The 18,316-nt window shown below is 36.8% G+C and overlaps 1 protein-coding gene across 1 annotated transcript; it reads left to right on the forward strand.

Moving 5' to 3' along the window:
- Positions 1 to 272: 272 nt before the first annotated feature.
- On the forward strand, positions 273 to 17,579 carry LOC123661652 (retinoblastoma-like protein 2). Its single transcript, XM_045596604.1, has 18 exons — positions 273 to 598; positions 764 to 900; positions 1,293 to 1,496; positions 2,099 to 2,289; positions 3,350 to 3,510; positions 3,732 to 3,867; positions 4,074 to 4,156; positions 8,683 to 8,846; positions 9,670 to 9,880; positions 10,248 to 10,457; positions 10,607 to 10,739; positions 12,114 to 12,203; positions 12,419 to 12,558; positions 12,687 to 12,866; positions 14,508 to 14,634; positions 14,961 to 15,052; positions 16,641 to 16,805; positions 17,412 to 17,579. The coding sequence occupies exons 1-18, from the start codon at positions 461 to 463 to the stop codon at positions 17,577 to 17,579; spliced, it is 2,730 nt and encodes a 909-aa protein (XP_045452560.1). The 5' UTR covers positions 273 to 460.
- Positions 17,580 to 18,316: the final 737 nt, after the last annotated feature.

Raw genomic sequence — 18,316 nt, forward strand, 5'->3', positions numbered from 1 at the left:
CAGACTTCAAATTTATTTATTTTTATGTATAGATGCGTACATTGATGAGTTAACCCAGGGCGAACCCAGGGCGGGTTAATGTATATTTTGTGGGTTCGAGTAATTCAATACAATCGATTTATCACATAAGATTGCGAAAGTTTTAAACTTTTGCTACAACATAAGTAGTATAACTTTAATTACCTTTTGGGTTTTTGGTACTATACTCATGAATCAATAAACTCATGCTCTGCTCAGCTATATAAATAATCTGTGATTCAATATTTGTCAAAGTCAGGCGGGAACAGTGAACAGGGGTGCGTGTGTGGGAGTTTGATGTATTATTCCCGCCAAGGAGCTGTCAACAATTGGCCAAGATTGGGATAACTAAGATAAATCGAAGTTTTTTTACTGTAAATTACTGTTTTATAAGTTTGTTTATTGTAATTATTCATTTATTTGTAACTATACTTTATGCAAAATGTCGAAACAAGAAGATAGCGAAGAAAACTGGATTTCAGCAATGGACAACTTATGTTCGAAATTAAACGTAGACCCAGTGGCTGCGAAAAAATCAAAAGAATCGTTTTCAGAAATTAAACAAAATTATACATTGGACGTAAGTTTTCTATACTTATTAAACCTTTTATTAATAAAGAACTTTTGTTTCTTAATGGCTTCAGTTTCGTAAAATTTGTAATACGTATGAGCAAATGTTTACATACATTTAACGTGATACTTGTGTCAAAACAAGCTTCATTTTTAAAAAATATTTACGTTTTAGGGTGATATTTTGCACTGGATTGCTTGTGCTTTATACGTAGCGTGTCGTACATCCATTACCCCTACAGTCCAGACAGGAAAAGCAGTGGAAGGGAACTGTGTTAGCCTTACGAGACTGTTGAGGCTTTGTAACATAAGGTATTTAAATAAGGTCTCATAATACCACTAATGAAAATTAAGACATATTTTTAACCAACTTCAAAAATAGGTGGTTTTCAATTTCTGTTCTTTTTTTATACATGTGTAACGCAACTTTTTATTAAGTTTTGTTCGACTGAAAAAAGAATCATCAAAATCGGTAGTTGGTAATCTCTATATGGTAATGATTCTTTTTTCTGTCTAAAGCTGGTGCATGTCATGTGGAGTACTTTTTGAGTTATCCGTAATAATGCATATTAATTTAATTGACTGTTTTATTATGTCAAATATTGTATTAGTTGTGGACATTAATTGGTTGGTTTTTTTTTTTCATTTGTGAGCAAACATCCTTACAAAATATTAATATTATATTAATAATTTCATATTTCCAGTCTTATACAATTTTTCAATAAAATCAAAAACTGGATGGAAATGGCTGCTATGTCAACAGATTTTAAAGATAGAATAACAAGACTTGAACACAAATTTGCCGTATCTACTGTACTTTTTCGTAAATTTCAACCAATTTTCCAAGAGATTTTCTCTGGATTGACCAATGAGCCTGTTAAACCTAATACTAAAAGTAAAAAACAAAAGTAAGTATATGAAGTATTTTTTTTTAGTTATTCTAATAAAAATCTAAGTATAGAATAATATCTACCCCTAAAGTCCTTTAACTTTTATTATATTTTTATGTAATAAAATAAAAAAAATTGAGTTTGTTGCCATATTATTTGCAATTTTAAATTAAAAAATGTTTGATGAATAATATTTTTGTCAATTATTAAAAATATAATCTCGACTGTGCCGACCAAACTCCTTTGTAAAATGTCATCGCAATCAGATCACTAATCCATCTCCTTTGTATCTTTCCCATTTCATATAACATTGATAAAACAATCTGTGATATTTTCTCTTGACCGAAACCCTTTAGAAATTAAACAATAATTTAGCTATTAATAATTAAATCTTGTATCACAAAATTATGTTTCTCTAGCCTTGTCAAAATTCTTGATCATGTGCGATGTTAGCTAATGTCAAATCCACCGTATATTATTGGTATCATGCAGATATCCTTGTTAAATAAAAATAAATAATAAATGCTGTGTAGCCTACTAACCCAAATAAGTAATGAAGAATTAGACATATTTTTCTTACCATAAAAATAATAACAAATTAAATAATAAATTTCCTTCAGACTACAACCATGTACGACAAATGCATTATTTGAATTCACATGGTGTATGTATGTATGTGTGAAGGGAGAATTTCACAACTCAGCTGATGATCTCGTTGATATGTATCATGTACTGCTGTCGTGTCTCGACTATGTTTTTGCCAATGCATTCATGGGTAGAAGAATGGACTTAATTAATCCAGCTTTCAAAGGTAACATTTTATTTATAATTAAGAACTATTCTATTAATAATAAATAATATTTAATTAAAGTGATGTGTTGTGTATCATATGATAATTTATTTGAATTCGTTTTATCGGGATTTATACCATGTACCTTTTTATCTTTGAGGCTCCGATATTTCGGCGCAGTTGCATGCGCCATGGTCACGGAGGAACTGTTTGGTTTTTGCGGGTAGATGTTATGGGCAGACATATCGGTCTACCCTCCGTCTCAGTCTTCTATTACGCTCGATACCAGTACCATTGTCTGCAAACTCACTACTCACTCGAACCTGTTCTCGACACACGACACTCACTGTATCCATTCGCGAAACGGCACTTTTACGTTTTTCGTTGTACACTTGATTCAATCGGGCACAAATCACTGGATCGAGTTGCATAATCCTCAGATTATCTCGACAGAACGCCACTACATACCGAGAATGGTCAGGGAAGCGATTGAAATTACCAAACACAAAAATTTCAATCGTGAAGATGGGTTTAAACTGTCGAGTGTCTGGAGTCCAGTGGTTTCGTTTGTGTCGGGACAACGAAAAACGTAAAAGTGCCGTTTCGCGAATGGATACAGTGAGTGTCGTGTGTCGAGAACAGGTTCGAGTGAGTAGTGAGTTTGCAGACAATGGTACTGGTATCGAGCGTAATAGAAGACTGAGACGGAGGGTAGACCGATATGTCTGCCCATAACATCTACCCGCAAAAACCAAACAGTTCCTCCGTGACCATGGCGCATGCAACTGCGCCGAAATATCGGAGCCTCAAAGATAAAAAGGTACATGGTATAAATCCCGATAAAACGAATTCAAATAATGTTAAGAACCATGGAAATTTAAAACAATATATATGATAATTTAGCCTGTAATTGTGTAAATAAATAGAATATTTGTATTGCAACTCACTCACTGCCTACAGTGTAACTTAGTGTGTAAAAAATTACAATAGTTTTCTAGATGTAAAAATCAAATATAAATTATTTTTTTATTAATGTATATATATGCTAAAAAAATATTTTCTTGAATGACCACAATTGCAGGTCTACCAGCAGATTGGATGAAAGACGATTTTGAGTTGCCAAAGAAGCCACCATGTATCATATCAGTTCTGTGTGAGATCAAGGAAGGTTTAGCAGTTGAGGCTGCTACTATGAAGGAATACAGTTGGAGACCAGTCATTAAAACTTTCTTTGAAAAAGGGGTATGAAAACTATGAAAAGCTAACATTTAAAGAATACAGTACAAATAATAACATTGCAAAAAGCCAATTAAAGAAATCAATACAATACTTGATTTAACAATTACAAGAACAAAAAAAAAAAAAAAATTAACCAATTTGATACATTCTCATAATGGCTTGTTTTTATTTGTATAAATTAATTTTGATAAGTTACCACGATATTATTACACATTTTGTTCCAGATTTTAAAAGGCAATAGCGAAGATCTCACTGGTTTACTGGATGTAGGAAACTTTGATGTTAACGTTAAGTCACTGAATAACCTCTATGAAACATATGTACTCAGTGTAGGCGAATTCGACGAAAGAATATTTTTAGGTAAGTTTCCTACAAAAGAGTTTTCATTTGCTTCTTATATTGGTAGTATAGTAAAATTACTGGCTCATAAAGTGACAATTTTTTTTTTTTTTTTATTTGACATTTAACAATTTTTCCACAACACCATATTTGTGTTTGCTGTTTCAAAATGTCTAGAGTTTATTGTTTAAATGCAATGTTGACTCATTTTGATTATATTATTTCAGGGGAACATGCCAACGAACAGATCGGAACAAAAAATAAAGTTTCTGGAGATGAAATATCACAAGTGATCGCTTCTTTTGGACCGGTATGTGATTTCGATCTGTTAATTTATTAAACTAAATATATTTTTTTTAATTATTGAAATTTTTATAATATACGAAAATGAAATGAAGAGATATTGGCCGCGTTCCACTAAGCGTCCGCAACGCCCAGAAAGCCCATTCTATCGTTCCACCTATGGCCTGTGGTCGTCGCGAGCGATCGCTCGACGTCGGTGATGACGTCACCGTTCGCGACCACATCGTATATAGGTGGGTCAAAGTTGGCTTTCATCAAAACGTGGCGGGAATTTTAAAAAAAAACAACTCAATGTCAAATTGTGAATGTTAGCTCTCATTCGATTCTGCAAAACCGCAACGATTAATTCCCGGGAATCCATGTTGAATTAAGTTTTACTCTAATCCTCGCGACATATTAACTCAATCCTCACAGCTGTATATTTTCACCATGCCGCCATACTGCGAGCACACAGCTGACACCTGACAGCGCCCAAATATGCGTTCCACTTATAAAATTCGCCCACAAGTACAACGCCCGCGGCGTTTTTACCTTAGTGGCGTTGGCTGGCGTTGAGGGCCTTTGGTGGAACGCGACCATTAAAGAATAATGTGACAAATGACATGACAAATTTTACTATATATCATAATATACCTATGTTAATAGTCCACCCCAAAATTTTTTTTTTAATTTTTAGATAAATTATTTATTTCTATTTTATTATGATTTGGCGTTGACAAATACACACAACCCTAAATTTTTACCCTTCTACCACCAACTCCTATTTTTAAATAGCGTTTAGCAGCAAGACAATGTTTGCCGACTCAGCTAGTTATTTTTATAATAATTTATACTTGACACTGGCTGAATGTCGCTAATGGCGATCGTATGCCAAAAATAAAAGAAGAAGAAGAAGATATATGTTAATACGCTAAGGATTTTTGCCTCCCTTTTTAGAAAAAACCTCACAATTACTCTACTTAAATTATAGATAATATCTTGCTCTACCGGCATTCCACAACTAAAATAATTATTAATCCTTATGTTTTTGTAAATTAATTAATTATTAAAATTATACATATTATGACGGCTTTAATTTTGAAACAACGTCAACATGATAGGTCGTTAAATTTTTACTTATTTAGTGCGAATTATTCGCACGGGTATTGCTAGTCTTGTATATTCAACTAACTGACTCTTTTTTGTCATATCAATCACAAAAAAAAAAATAGAATTATCTAATTTGGTGTAGTACCGTCAGCCAAGAAAGTGGTGTACCACCCTAAGGTTGCTTGCAGATTCATAGGTGATAAAGATTAGTTTCGCTTGCAGATCGATCTGACAACTTCTATTGCCGTCTTTATCTGATTATTGATAACGATTAATACTGTTTGTAACGTGGCATCTGCTCTTAGTTTAAACTTGATGGAACCAATGACGTCGTGAATTCAGAATTGTAAACAACAAGTTGCATAAAATTGTAAAGGCACAAGGCGAGTCCACAAATATACCTACAGTTTCTGTAAACTTGTAATTACAATATGCGTTCAATAAAACAGTTTATTTCAGGAAAAAAATTTTATTATATTGTCAGAAAGAAAAGCTAAAAATAGATTTATCCTTTTATTAAATTTTCACAATCACTTAAAATACTTAATATAAAAAACACAAACAGAGTCATATAGTAACATTTAAAATAGGTTGGAAAAATAAAAAATTTAGAAACGGGTGTAACCGCCATTGGCTTCTATAAATTCTAAAAGACCGAGACCTCATTGAACCAACAAGCTGTGAGCAGATATCAGTTCCCCGCATTTCCTCCCAAATAGAATTACAGTGACTAATAAATAATAGTTTGTTTGGTTCTTTCATTTTGATGCGACCATCGTTCGACCATAAGGCCCCAAAGATTTTCTATCGGGTTGAGGTCCGGTGATCTTGAGGGCCACGGAATTACCCCTACGCAGTGTTTAAACGAAACCAGGCTCTTACGATCCTAGCATTATGAATTGCACATGTATTTTGAACAAAATCAAATTGTGGCACTTCGTTCTCCGGGTAAATATTACGGACTGTCGGTAGCATGGCATTCTGAAGCACGTCGATATAATTTACAGCCGTCGCTCGAGGAGGTAGAGAGCCCAATTCTCCTACCCCATCCGCACTCATCCAGCCCCAAATATTTACGGAAATTCGACCTGATTCTCTATTTGGGATTACACGGTCATTTCTATACCATGTTGAAATATATCGCCAAAGGTGAACACCTCGTTGCTGACTGGATTTAAAAGTTTTTTCATCACACAACAAGTGCTCTCTGGCGAAGCTCAGACGAGCAAGTCTTTGAGCATTCGTCAAATATATTTTCATGGCTTAATGCCTGTCGTGCAAGTCCATGTAATGTAGATGATTCCTCATTGTTTGGGCACTCACATCGAACATCTCCGCAAAATGATTTGTCGACTTAAAACAATTGATTTCATATTCCCGTCTCATGAATTCTCTGTCGTTATTGGAGAGTGCAGGCCGGTGACCACTTCTTCTGCGATCGAACAAACTTCCCTCCTCTCCTTCACGACGAATCCAAAACCGGACACAACGTCTCGAATATATTCAAATTCCGCGAAATCGCACTGATACTGCATCCCTCATTAAATTCAATTATTTGTGCTCTTTCGGCAATGGTCAAGTTGGCAGGCATTGAGGATGATATTTATATGCAGTTGAGTAAAAAATAACACGGAAAATATATCGATTTTAGAGGAAAATAATAATAGAAATTACTTTAATATATTTGATGAAATGTCAATTGTTAGTTTTCTTTATCAAATGGAATTTGTCTATTTAAATAGTTTTTATTACTTTAGTTCGGAAACATTTCAATTTCCTTGTAAAAATTAGAAAGTGCTGTGTGGCTACGGCACTCAAGAATTTAGCCACCCCCTCTCTTCCCGTGGGTGTCGTAAGAGGCGACTAAGGGATAACAAGGTTCCACGACCACCTTGGAACTTAAGAAGCCGACCGATGGCGGGATAACCATCCAACTGCTGGCTTTGAAATACACAGGCCGAAGACGGGCAGCAGCGTCTTCGGTGCGACAAAGCCAGTACTGCGGTCACCAACCCGCCTGCCCAGCGTGGTGACTATGGGCAGAACACATGAGTTCACGTTATTTCTGGCGTAAACTTGTGGAGGCCTATGTCCAGCAGTGGACTGTATAGGCTGTAATGATGTAAAAATTAATGTCCTCTTTATTTTATTTTTCCCTAATAGAGTTTAAGATGCCGTGTATAATGCTGTATGAATACTTATCAATTGGGTTTACGTCATTATTATACGTCTCGTCTCTTTCATTAATACCTTTTAATAACGAACCTTGTAAGTTTCGAGGATCAGGAAACTAAATCAAAACTGGTACATCACTTTCTTGGCCGACCGCAACTGCACGAACTGGATAATTATTGTTTTGTAAGCAGAAGTTATGCGTGTACAGACATTTGGGCAAATCATTTCTATATGTATTTTGTGAACTAAATGATTAATATGGTATTATAAAGTATATAGTGTTTGCTTGCAAATGAAAAAAACCGACTTTCAATTACATGAACCAGTAATACAAGATAGGTAGACGAAAATGTAGGCAAGCCAATACGCATTATTATAGATAACTGAAAATTACTAGTGAGGTCTCGATCACATTTAAATGATTATCAGTTTTCGATTAAAATAAAAATTATCGAAATAGGTACACCCAGTAACAAGTTATGAGGTTTATTATACAACATAGTTGAAGAAAAAATAGTCAAGTAAATACGCAAAATTAGCGATAGAATTAGCGCTGAAAAAGTACTTGTTAGATCTCAATTAAATTTACATGGAACCACATATCACGAACCTCCTTTCGATAAAAAAAAAATCATAGAAATCAGTCCACCTAGTCAAAAGTTCTGAGAAAAAAAAAGTATACATTTGAATTGAGACCTCCTTTTTTTGAATTAGTGACGAGCTACTTTAGCAAAATAAAAAAAATATAATTTGTGCTTTTTTTATTTATGACAGCCTCAACATTAGGAATATTGTCATGTAGCTTTTGGGCAATTTGATAAATACTAATTACCTAGGTGCAACATATTTGACATAGCTAGGCACTTGTTATTCCGTAACTCGATAAATATATCATTGTGTTAATTGAGGTTGGTTTTATCTATACAAATAAATGAAATGGGAGTGTCTGTTTGTAATATTAAAATAACCGCTTTTTCCTAAATGCATATGGATGTATACACGGTACATAAACCAAAATAATATTTTTTACCATTTTTACCTATCTGTTTGTTCCGGCTAATCTCTGTCGATGTAATTATACCTCATAACATTTTACTCCTTATTGGAGTAATTTGAGCTACTTTTATTTTAGAAATTTATTTATTTTATAACTCTGCGAACTGAACAATAACTTTTGTTCAATTCGGACGGACGAAGTCGCGGGCATAGCTAGTTTCATTAATAATTTGAAAGGCACGCAAATTGAACACATAAAACTTGACGTTACAGAGCGCGCGTGCGTGCCCCGACACGCCGCTGACGGGCCGGAACTACCTGGCGCGGCGCGAGGAGCGCACGCCGGTGTCGGAGGCCACCAACAGCGTGGCGCGCCTGGCCGCGCTGCTGCGCTCGGCGCGCCCCAAGCCCTCGCCGCACCTGCTGCGCTTCTTCGCGTGAGTCTCTGCCACACTCGCCACTCCTCACTTGTCACTAATTATTATTTTATGTATAATTGGCTCTGCTGAATGATTAAATAAATTCAAATAGATTAAATTTATTTAAAAAAGATGGTTTACTAAAGCTAAACCTAAATCACATGGAAGATAATTGAAAATAATTGTGTTTGCTCGCAAACGAAAAAAAAAACCGACTTTAATTACATCGACGAGTAATACAACGTAGATCGACGAAAAAATAGTCAAGTAACTACGCGTTATCAAAGATTACTCAGAAAGTAGTTATCCAGATCTCGATAAAATTTATATGTGACCACATGATAAACATCAGCTTTCGATTAAATTAAAAATTATCAAAATCGGTACACCCAATAAAAATTTATTGCGGATTTTCAAGAGTTTCCCTCGATTTCTCTGGGACCCCATCGTCAGATCCTAGTTTTCTTATCATGGTACTAAACTAGGGATATCCTCTTTCCAACAAAAAAGAATTATCAAAATCGGTACATCCAGTAGAAAGTTATGTGGTATAATACAACGTAGGTCGACGAAAAAAGCGTCAAGTAAATACGCATTATTAGATATAACTCGAAAAGTAGTTGTTAGATCTCAAATAAATTTAAATGGGACCAATTGACACACACCACCTTTCGATTAAAAAAAAATTGTCGAAATCGGTCCACCCGGTCAAAAGTTCTGATGTTAATATACACAAAAAAATACAGTCGAATTGAGAACCTCCTTCTTTTTTGGAAGTCAGTTAAAAAGTAAGTAAGAACTAACATTTACGTTTTATAAATAGATTGATTGTGTATTGCAGTGATTGTGGTGTAAGTGAAGAAGTAATAAACTCTAAAGTAGTCGAACCTTGTAACGCATGGATGGAACAATTTTCAAATAATCTTAGAGAGATCAACTGCAGTAACGAAACAATAGCCTTTAGATGCAACATGGTTACGTGTTTATATTATAAAGTATTAGAACATATTATAAGAGAAGAACACAGAAAAAAGCCGCAATTATCTTTACATGTGAGTATTAGCATGTAGTAACTTTTATATGTTTTAATTTAGTTTAATCCACAATTATAATCGCTATAGGTCATGGATGATAAAAATAAATAAGACCATCTTGTGGAAGAACTCTAGTTAAAAAATGTTCTGTAATACTTTGTATAAAATTTTTACTGGATTTTGGTAAATTTCAGTAAATTTCAGATATCATAGTGATTACTTAAACTGTGCATTAAAAATTCACAAGACAGAACAACAATTGTCGAGTCAGCTAGTTTTAATTGGTATAATTCTGTAAAAAGATTGATTGTTATTTTAACAAAAACATAAAAATTGCTTTATGTACTAAAGGAATCACTATAAAATTAAAAAAAATATATTACAGGTCCTCCTATCACAAGAAACGTACCAGCTGACAGTATACGCATGTTGTACAGAAGTTGTGTTACATGCATATGGAGTCCATTCACTACGATTTCCACGAGTCTTGCAAATATATGGTCTGAGTGCCTTTCACTTTTACAAAATTATTGAATTGGTCGTGCAAGCTGTTGTGGAAAAGCTCAGTAGAGATGTTATTAAGCATCTTAATGCGGTATGTTTTTGTTATGTATTTCTCTTACTCTTTTTAATAGCTTTATTTTTATTAATTAAAATAGCATGACCTTTATTTATGATATTTCAAAAGCAAAGTTATATTTCTACAATTATGCTATTTAAAATGAACACATAACATATTTGCAGGTAGAAGAACAAGTCTTAGAATCTCTAGTGTGGACGTCAGATAGTCCACTGTGGGACCAACTTGCCAAAACACCTGTGCCAGCATCCACCGAAGTTTATGTACAAGATTCGCCCAACGGCCGCAGAAATATCAGTATGTTTACCTCATAACAAATAATATTTAAAAATTACTGAGCTATTGAAATTCCAATTTTTCAGAATAAATTTTGTTCATTTGTCATATTAGCTGTGCCCGCGACTTCGTTCGCGTGGAATTTAACAAAAAAGTTATCGTTTAGTTCACAGAGTTATAAAATACTTAAATAAATTTTTAAAATAAAAGTACCCTAAGTTATTCCTAATTACATCAGCTATCTGCCAGTGAAAGTTCCGCCAAAATCAGTACAGCCGTTTCCGAGATTAGCCGGAACAAACAGACAGACAGACAAAAATTGTAAAAAATGTTATTCTAGTATATGTACCATGTATACATCCATATGCATTTAGTACAAAGCTGTTATTTTAATATTACAAAAAGACACTCCAATTTTATTTATTTGTATAGATAACCCAACCATTATCAGCAGTCAATAATATTAAAAGTTCTTGTTGATTATTTAAGAAGTTTACTGAATTAGTACTGTCACATTTTAATACTCGACCAAAAGAAATGTATCGCGGTTTGCAGAACAACTAATTCTTCACAAAAAAGATCTGTAACCTCGCCATCGTCTTCGTCGGCGATCTTTGTAATCGATTTCAACTTTATTTTGAACCGTATTATAAATTCAATAGGGTTTTTTAACAGTACTCGTTTGTAGGCTTAACTATGACATTCACGTAAAATATCAAATTTTAAAATATTAATCGTGGTCTTCTTCCTCGTTCCCTCAATGATGAGGATCGTGACCACGAATATGTCTCCATTGAAGGCGATCGTAAGCAGCATGTGTTGCACGGTGCAAGCTGCCTCCCACTGTATTCTTGATTTCATCAGACCATCTTGCTGGTGTCCTCCCTTTGGCGCGTTTCCCTTCAACTACTACCCAGTACTATAAGTTTCTCGAGACTGCTTAGGAGACCGCATAATGTGCCCGAAGAAAGTAAGGGCCCGCTCCATGCAGATCGTTGAAAGTCGCTTGGTGATGTTGAGCTCTTGTAAAATTGACTCGTTCGTCCCCATGGCAGTCCAAGGGATTCGGAATAGTCTTCGCCAACACCACGTCATCATCTCATTCATTTTTCGTTCATCTTGCTGCAATCGCAACTTATGAGGCACCAGGTTTCCGAGCCATACAAGAATATTGAGAACACAAGAGCTCGGACCAGACGGACTTTGGTTTTGCGATGGATACCACGATTCTTCCATATCTTGTTTAAGTTGGTCATTGCACTTTTAGCAATTCAAGCACGTCGGCGAATTTTTTCAGTGCAGCTACCCACATTATTTATTAACAACCCAAGATAGACAAACTCATTAATCATGGTAAAAATATGTATCTAGGTGGATTGCAGTCCCCTGTGTCAGCAGTTATAGATCGCTTCCTAACGCCGATGGCTGACCAAGCAAAGAAACAATTGTTCAAAGATAATATTAAACCGGGTCAGTCACTTTTAGGTAATTTGTTAATTTTATATTATTTAATTTTTTTTTTTTAATTTGTGATAAATATAGCATGACTTTTATGCCTCCATAATTTGCTTAAAACGTCCTGCAAGTGAGAAGTTGCATAAATTTATTAAAAAACAATTTATAATTTTTAAACTATAACTGAAATCTAGACATATCAATGTTTAGAAAGAAATGTTTATTAATAATAATAATAATTACAGTTCAAGCCAACAATAATATAAAAGAAGAATCTTCAGATCCCCAGTCACCTCCAAGCACGTCGACTCTATCAAGTACTGAAAACACTCCAAATACAACTCCGAAAAAAGCCAATAACTCATTAATGCTTTTCTTTAGAAAGGTTAGTATAATTAAGTCTAAAGAATAACTTTGTTTTTATTTACTCACATAACTCGATTTCGAGTATAAAACCGCTTGGGCTCCTTGGATATTAAAATGTTGTAAATAACTTGTTTATTCTTGTTGCAGTTCTACAGCCTGGCGGTGGTGCGCATGAACGATCTATGCACGCGGCTGCGACTGACGGACGAGGAGCTGAAGCGCAAGATCTGGACGTGCCTGGAGCACTCCGTCATGCACCAGACGCAGCTCATGCGCGACCGCCACCTCGACCAGGTGCTCATGTGCGCCGTCTACGTCATCTGCAAGGTACACAAGGTCGCCACATGTACTGTGTGCTTGTACTAGTACGGACTGCTACGCAAGATCTGGACGTGCCTGGAGCACTCCGTCATGCACCAGACGCAGCTCATGCGCGACCGCCACCTCGACCAGGTGCTCATGTGCGCCGTCTACGTCATCTGCAAGGTACACAAGGTCGCCACATGTACTGTGTGCTTGTACTAGTACGGACTGCTACGCAAGATCTGGACGTGCCTGGAGCACTCCGTCATGCACCAGACGCAGCTCATGCGCGACCGCCACCTCGACCAGGTGCTCATGTGCGCCGTCTACGTCATCTGCAAGGTACACAAGGTCGCCATATGTACTGTGTGCTTGTACTAGTACGGACTGCTACGCAAGATCTGGACGTGCCTGGAGCACTCCGTCATGCACCAGACGCAGCTCATGCGCGACCGCCACCTCGACCAGGTGCTCATGTGCGCCGTCTACGTCATCTGCAAGGTACACAAGGTCGCCATATGTACTGTGTGCTTGTACTAGTACGGACTGCTACGCAAGATCTGGACGTGCCTGGAGCACTCCGTCATGCACCAGACGCAGCTCATGCGCGACCGCCACCTCGACCAGGTGCTCATGTGCGCCGTCTACGTCATCTGCAAGGTACACAAGGTCGCCATATGTACTGTGTGCTTGTACTAGTACGGACTGCTACGCAAGATCTGGACGTGCCTGGAGCACTCCGTCATGCACCAGACGCAGCTCATGCGCGACCGCCACCTCGACCAGGTGCTCATGTGCGCCGTCTACGTTATCTGCAAGGTACACAAGGTCGCCATATGTACTGTGTGCTTGTACTAGTACGGACTGATACGCAAGATCTGGACGTCCCTGGAGCACTCCGTTATGCACCAGAAGCAGATCACGTTTGTTTTCAAATACAAAATTTTGAAATTTAACATCTATACATATAATAAAATGGTAGGAAAGTCAAAACTGTACATTGAATATTTTTTAAAAAGAATACTTGGGATGTGATCTACAATCGATACCGAAGCCAAAAATATAGTTTTTAGAATTTTTGTCTGTTTGGCTGTATGTATGTCCGGGATAAACTCAAAAAGTACCGCATGGATTTACATCAAATTTGGCTTTGAATATTATTAAGAAGTCGGGTCAACATATAGGCTACATATTATCATGCAATCACCTACCGGGAACGAGCAGTGAACCTTTATTTCCTCAACGCGTTCTGTAACAACGTGTAACCTAACGATGCATATTTGAATGTTGTTGTTATTATGTTAATAACCATGCTATATAAGCTAGCTTCACACTATAAAAATCACACAATATAAGTAACTAAGCCAATAAACATAATTAAATGAATATAAGTAGACAAGACAATTTTAAAGCAGCGCCATCTATGAGATTTTTCTGTAGATATGAAATGTAGAGAAGAAATGGGTAAATGAATGTTATTTTAAAAGGTATAATCGTAGGTATTTTTGGTGCTGTATAGCATTCACGCAGACGACGTCGCGGGCACCAGCTAGTAAATAATAAATGTTAGTCTGTGTGGCAAATTAAGTTGAAACAGTTATTAAGACCTAGGAACTAAAATAACTGTTTCAAAACTAATGTTGGTGTTTTATTATTAATTTCCAGGTTTCACATAATCCAAACAATCAAGTGGAGAGAACGTTCGCTGACATCATGCGTTGTTACCGACAGAGGCCACTCGCCGATAATCATGTGTATAGATCTGTTTTAATCAATAAGGGAAACGGAGAAGGTATTTTTTGAACTTGTCTCTTTTCAAACAGAAAACCTGAAAGAATAGAACTTGGAACAGACAAAAGTTACATTTTTTAAAATGAGTTATTATATATTTAGAATTGTATATGATTTTAAACACTAACTTTAATCAATATAATGATAAAATGTATTCATTGTAGTTATTATGTTAAAACTTATAAATAATTATTAAAGAGTATAAATTGATGTATTGGTCATTAGCTTTCTTTTATAACGTCTTACTTCATTTTAGAGAAATTATGTAGAAATTTTACATCTGAACAAAAAAAGGAATAATTATTAAATACCATTTATTTTTTCTAGAATCACCTGAGAGAGGAGACCTTATTAATTTCTACAATAAAGTTTATGTAAAGTGTATGCAGAGTTTTGCATTGAGATTCACTGGAAGACATGTAAGTTTTGATTGATGCAGTGTATTAAAAACTTTAAATAAGTGAAATTTCATATATCATACACCCATGTATTTATTTTTGCTTTTGTCGCAATACTATAATGATTCCAAAATCGTTGTTAGGAATGTGTAAATAACATTTTTATGTCAACTATCAATAAACTTATTTTTTTTTTGTACTACTGCACTTCTGAAATACTGCATTTCTGAAATAGGGATTTCCAAACTATTTCGAGCAAGAAACCTGAAAAAAGACCACATTTTTAACAAAAAATTTGTTTTTCGTTGTGTCATACCCCGAAAACCCAGTTTGATTTCTTGGCTTCCACTTTGTGAATCTCTTTTTTATAATATTAGGCACTCCAAACAAGCTTACTAATTCGAGCAAAATTAGGCACATTTTTTTTAATTATTTTTGACGACAGATAAATCTGTTTATTGAAACAAATGTTACATTAGACTATAATATTTAAAAACGATTGTGTGAAATTTTAATGACCTATAAATAAAATACAGTAATGGCAAATGGCAGCAATTAGTTGGAAGCATCTCAGAAAATTTTTGGTTACGGTATTTCTCATAACTTGGTGCTGGATCATTAAAAATAAACAAACTAAAGTCATTAGAGAATGATTTTGCCAAAAGTAGTTTAGTTTCTAAACTGACTGAACACAAAGTGAACGTGAGTATTGGGGAAAACGCTTCCAAGTTTTGAACACGAAAAAATTTGAAACGTAATTGTGTAATTACATCGTAATTACATCGACGAGTAACAGAACGTAGATCGACGAAAAAATAGTCAAGTAACTACGCGTTATCAAAGATTACTCAAAAAGTAGTTATCAGATCTCATTAAAATTTATATGTGACCACATGACAAACATCAGCTTTCGATTAAATTATAAAATTATTAAACCGGTACACCCAGTAAAAAGTTATTGAGGATTTTCAAGAAGTTCCCTCGATTTCTCTGGGATCCCATCATCAGATCCTGGTTTCCTTATCATGGTACTAAACTAGGGATATCTTCTTTCCAACAAAAAAAGAATTATCAAAATCAGTACATCCAGTAGAAAGTTATGCGTTATAATACAACGTAGGTCGACGAAAAAAGCGTCAAGTAAAAACGCATTATTAGATATAACTCGAAAAGTAGTTGTTAAATCTCAAATAAATTTAAATGGGACCAATTGACACACCATCTTTCGATTAAAATAAAAATTGTCGAAATCGGTCCACACGGTCGAAAAGTTCTGATGTAACACACATAAAAAAAATACAGTCGAATTAAGAACCTCCTCCTTTTTGGGAAGTCGGTTAAAAATGTATGACGAGCGGTTGGTTAACTGCTGTATCTTCGTTAGTGGTGCTTCGATTCATCTAAAAATTTCATACCATATTCTTGAAAGGTTCTTGAAAATTGAATTTAAAAAAAAAGTCGAAAAAGAACCGCAGTACCACTATTCGAGAGCAGTATCATTAAGCTGTGACCTGTAAGGTCAGGACTTCTCTAATCGAGCTACATTTTGAGCAGAATATTTCCTGGTGTACCCTGCCGGATACTCCTTATGTAAATCTCTGTTCCACAGGAGTGCAGTCTGTCGCCACTACCGGCGGGCCGCGCTCGTGCTGGACGTTGGTCACCAGGTTGTCAGCGTGTGTCAGAACGCCACCAGCTGTATGTGAAGCCACTCACCACACCACCAAACCACCACCACCTGCTCACATACCAGTTTAGCCGCAGCCCTGCCAAGGTATTTTGAATTATCTCCATTCTGAATAGGGTTTTTTTGATTTGATATACGTTAAATAAAACATAGTTTACAATTAGAAATTACATCTGATGGTTTTATGAGTTATATTAGTTTCTATTTGGCAAAATAAAATACTTTATTATTAATATGTAACAAAAAATGTAATAAAATATATAATTAATAAAATAATATGTGTATGAATAGTAATTCTTAAGCAATGTATGTATAACTGAGGTAGGGCACAGCAGGAATTTCCTGCTCAAAATATGGAGCAGCCCGACTGGGGTAGTACCTCGACCTTACAGAAGATCACAACAAAATAATACTGTTTTCAAGCAGTATTGTGTTCCTGTTGATGAGTAAGGTGACCAGAGCTCCTGGGGGGATTGGGTCGGCAACGCGCTTGCGATGCTTCTGGTGTTGCAGGTCTATAAGCTACGGTAATCGCTTACCATCAGGTGCCGTTCAGTTTGCCGACCTAGTGACATAAAAAAAATGTGTATGTTGGCAAGGGGATAGCGTGAAAACAATTCATAATGGGTCGACTAACTCCAGTGAAGTTTGCTCGCTTGATTATCAAAGATTAACCAAGTAAATGTGACGCAGGACCTGCAAGCGATCAACACGATGGTGTCGTGCGAAGTGGGCGGAGTGGGTGGAGTTGGGGTGAAGCGCAGCGCGGAGGGCGGCGACGTGGTGAAGCGTGCGCGGTTCGCGGCGCCCGGCGTGGCGCGCAAGCTGCAGGGGCTCGTCAGCGACCGCCAGGCCGTGTGAGCGCTCCGGTGAGCTCTACCGTGTTTCTTGATACCAACGCCGTGTGAGCGCTCCGGTGAGCTCTACCGTGTTTCTTGATACCAACGCCGTGTGAGCGCTCCGGTGAGCTCTACCGTGTTTCTTGATACCAACGCCGTGTGGCGCTCCGGTGAGCTCTACCGTGTTTCTTGATACCAACGCCGTGTGAGCGCTCCGGTGAGCTCTACCGTGTTTCTTGATACCAACGCCGTGTTAGCGCTCCGGTGAGCTCTACCGTGTTTCTTGATACCAACGCCGTGTGAGCGCTCCGGTGAGCTCTACCGTGTTTCTTGATACCAACGCCGTGTGAGCGCTCCGGTGAGCTCTACCGTGTTTCTTGATACCAACGCCGTGTGAGCGCTCCGGTGAGCTCTACCGTGTTTCTTGATACCAACGCCGTGTGAGCGCTCCGGTGAGCTCTACCGTGTTTCTTGATACCAACGCCGTGTGAGCGCTCCGGTGAGCTCTACCGTGTTTCTTGATACCAACGCCGTGTGAGCGCTCCGGTGAGCTCTACCGTGTTTCTTGATACCAACGCCGTGTGAGCGCTCCGGTGAGCTCTACCGTGTTTCTTGATACCAACGCCGTGTGAGCGCTCCGGTGAGCTCTACCGTGTTTCTTGATACCAACGCCGTGTGAGCGCTCCGGTGAGCTCTACCGTGTTTCTTGATACCAACGCCGTGTGAGCGCTCCGGTGAGCTCTACCGTGTTTCTTGATA

Source organism: Melitaea cinxia, chromosome 17 (genome assembly GCF_905220565.1).
Source record: "Melitaea cinxia chromosome 17, ilMelCinx1.1, whole genome shotgun sequence".
In the NCBI taxonomy this organism is placed as follows: domain Eukaryota; kingdom Metazoa; phylum Arthropoda; class Insecta; order Lepidoptera; family Nymphalidae; genus Melitaea; species Melitaea cinxia.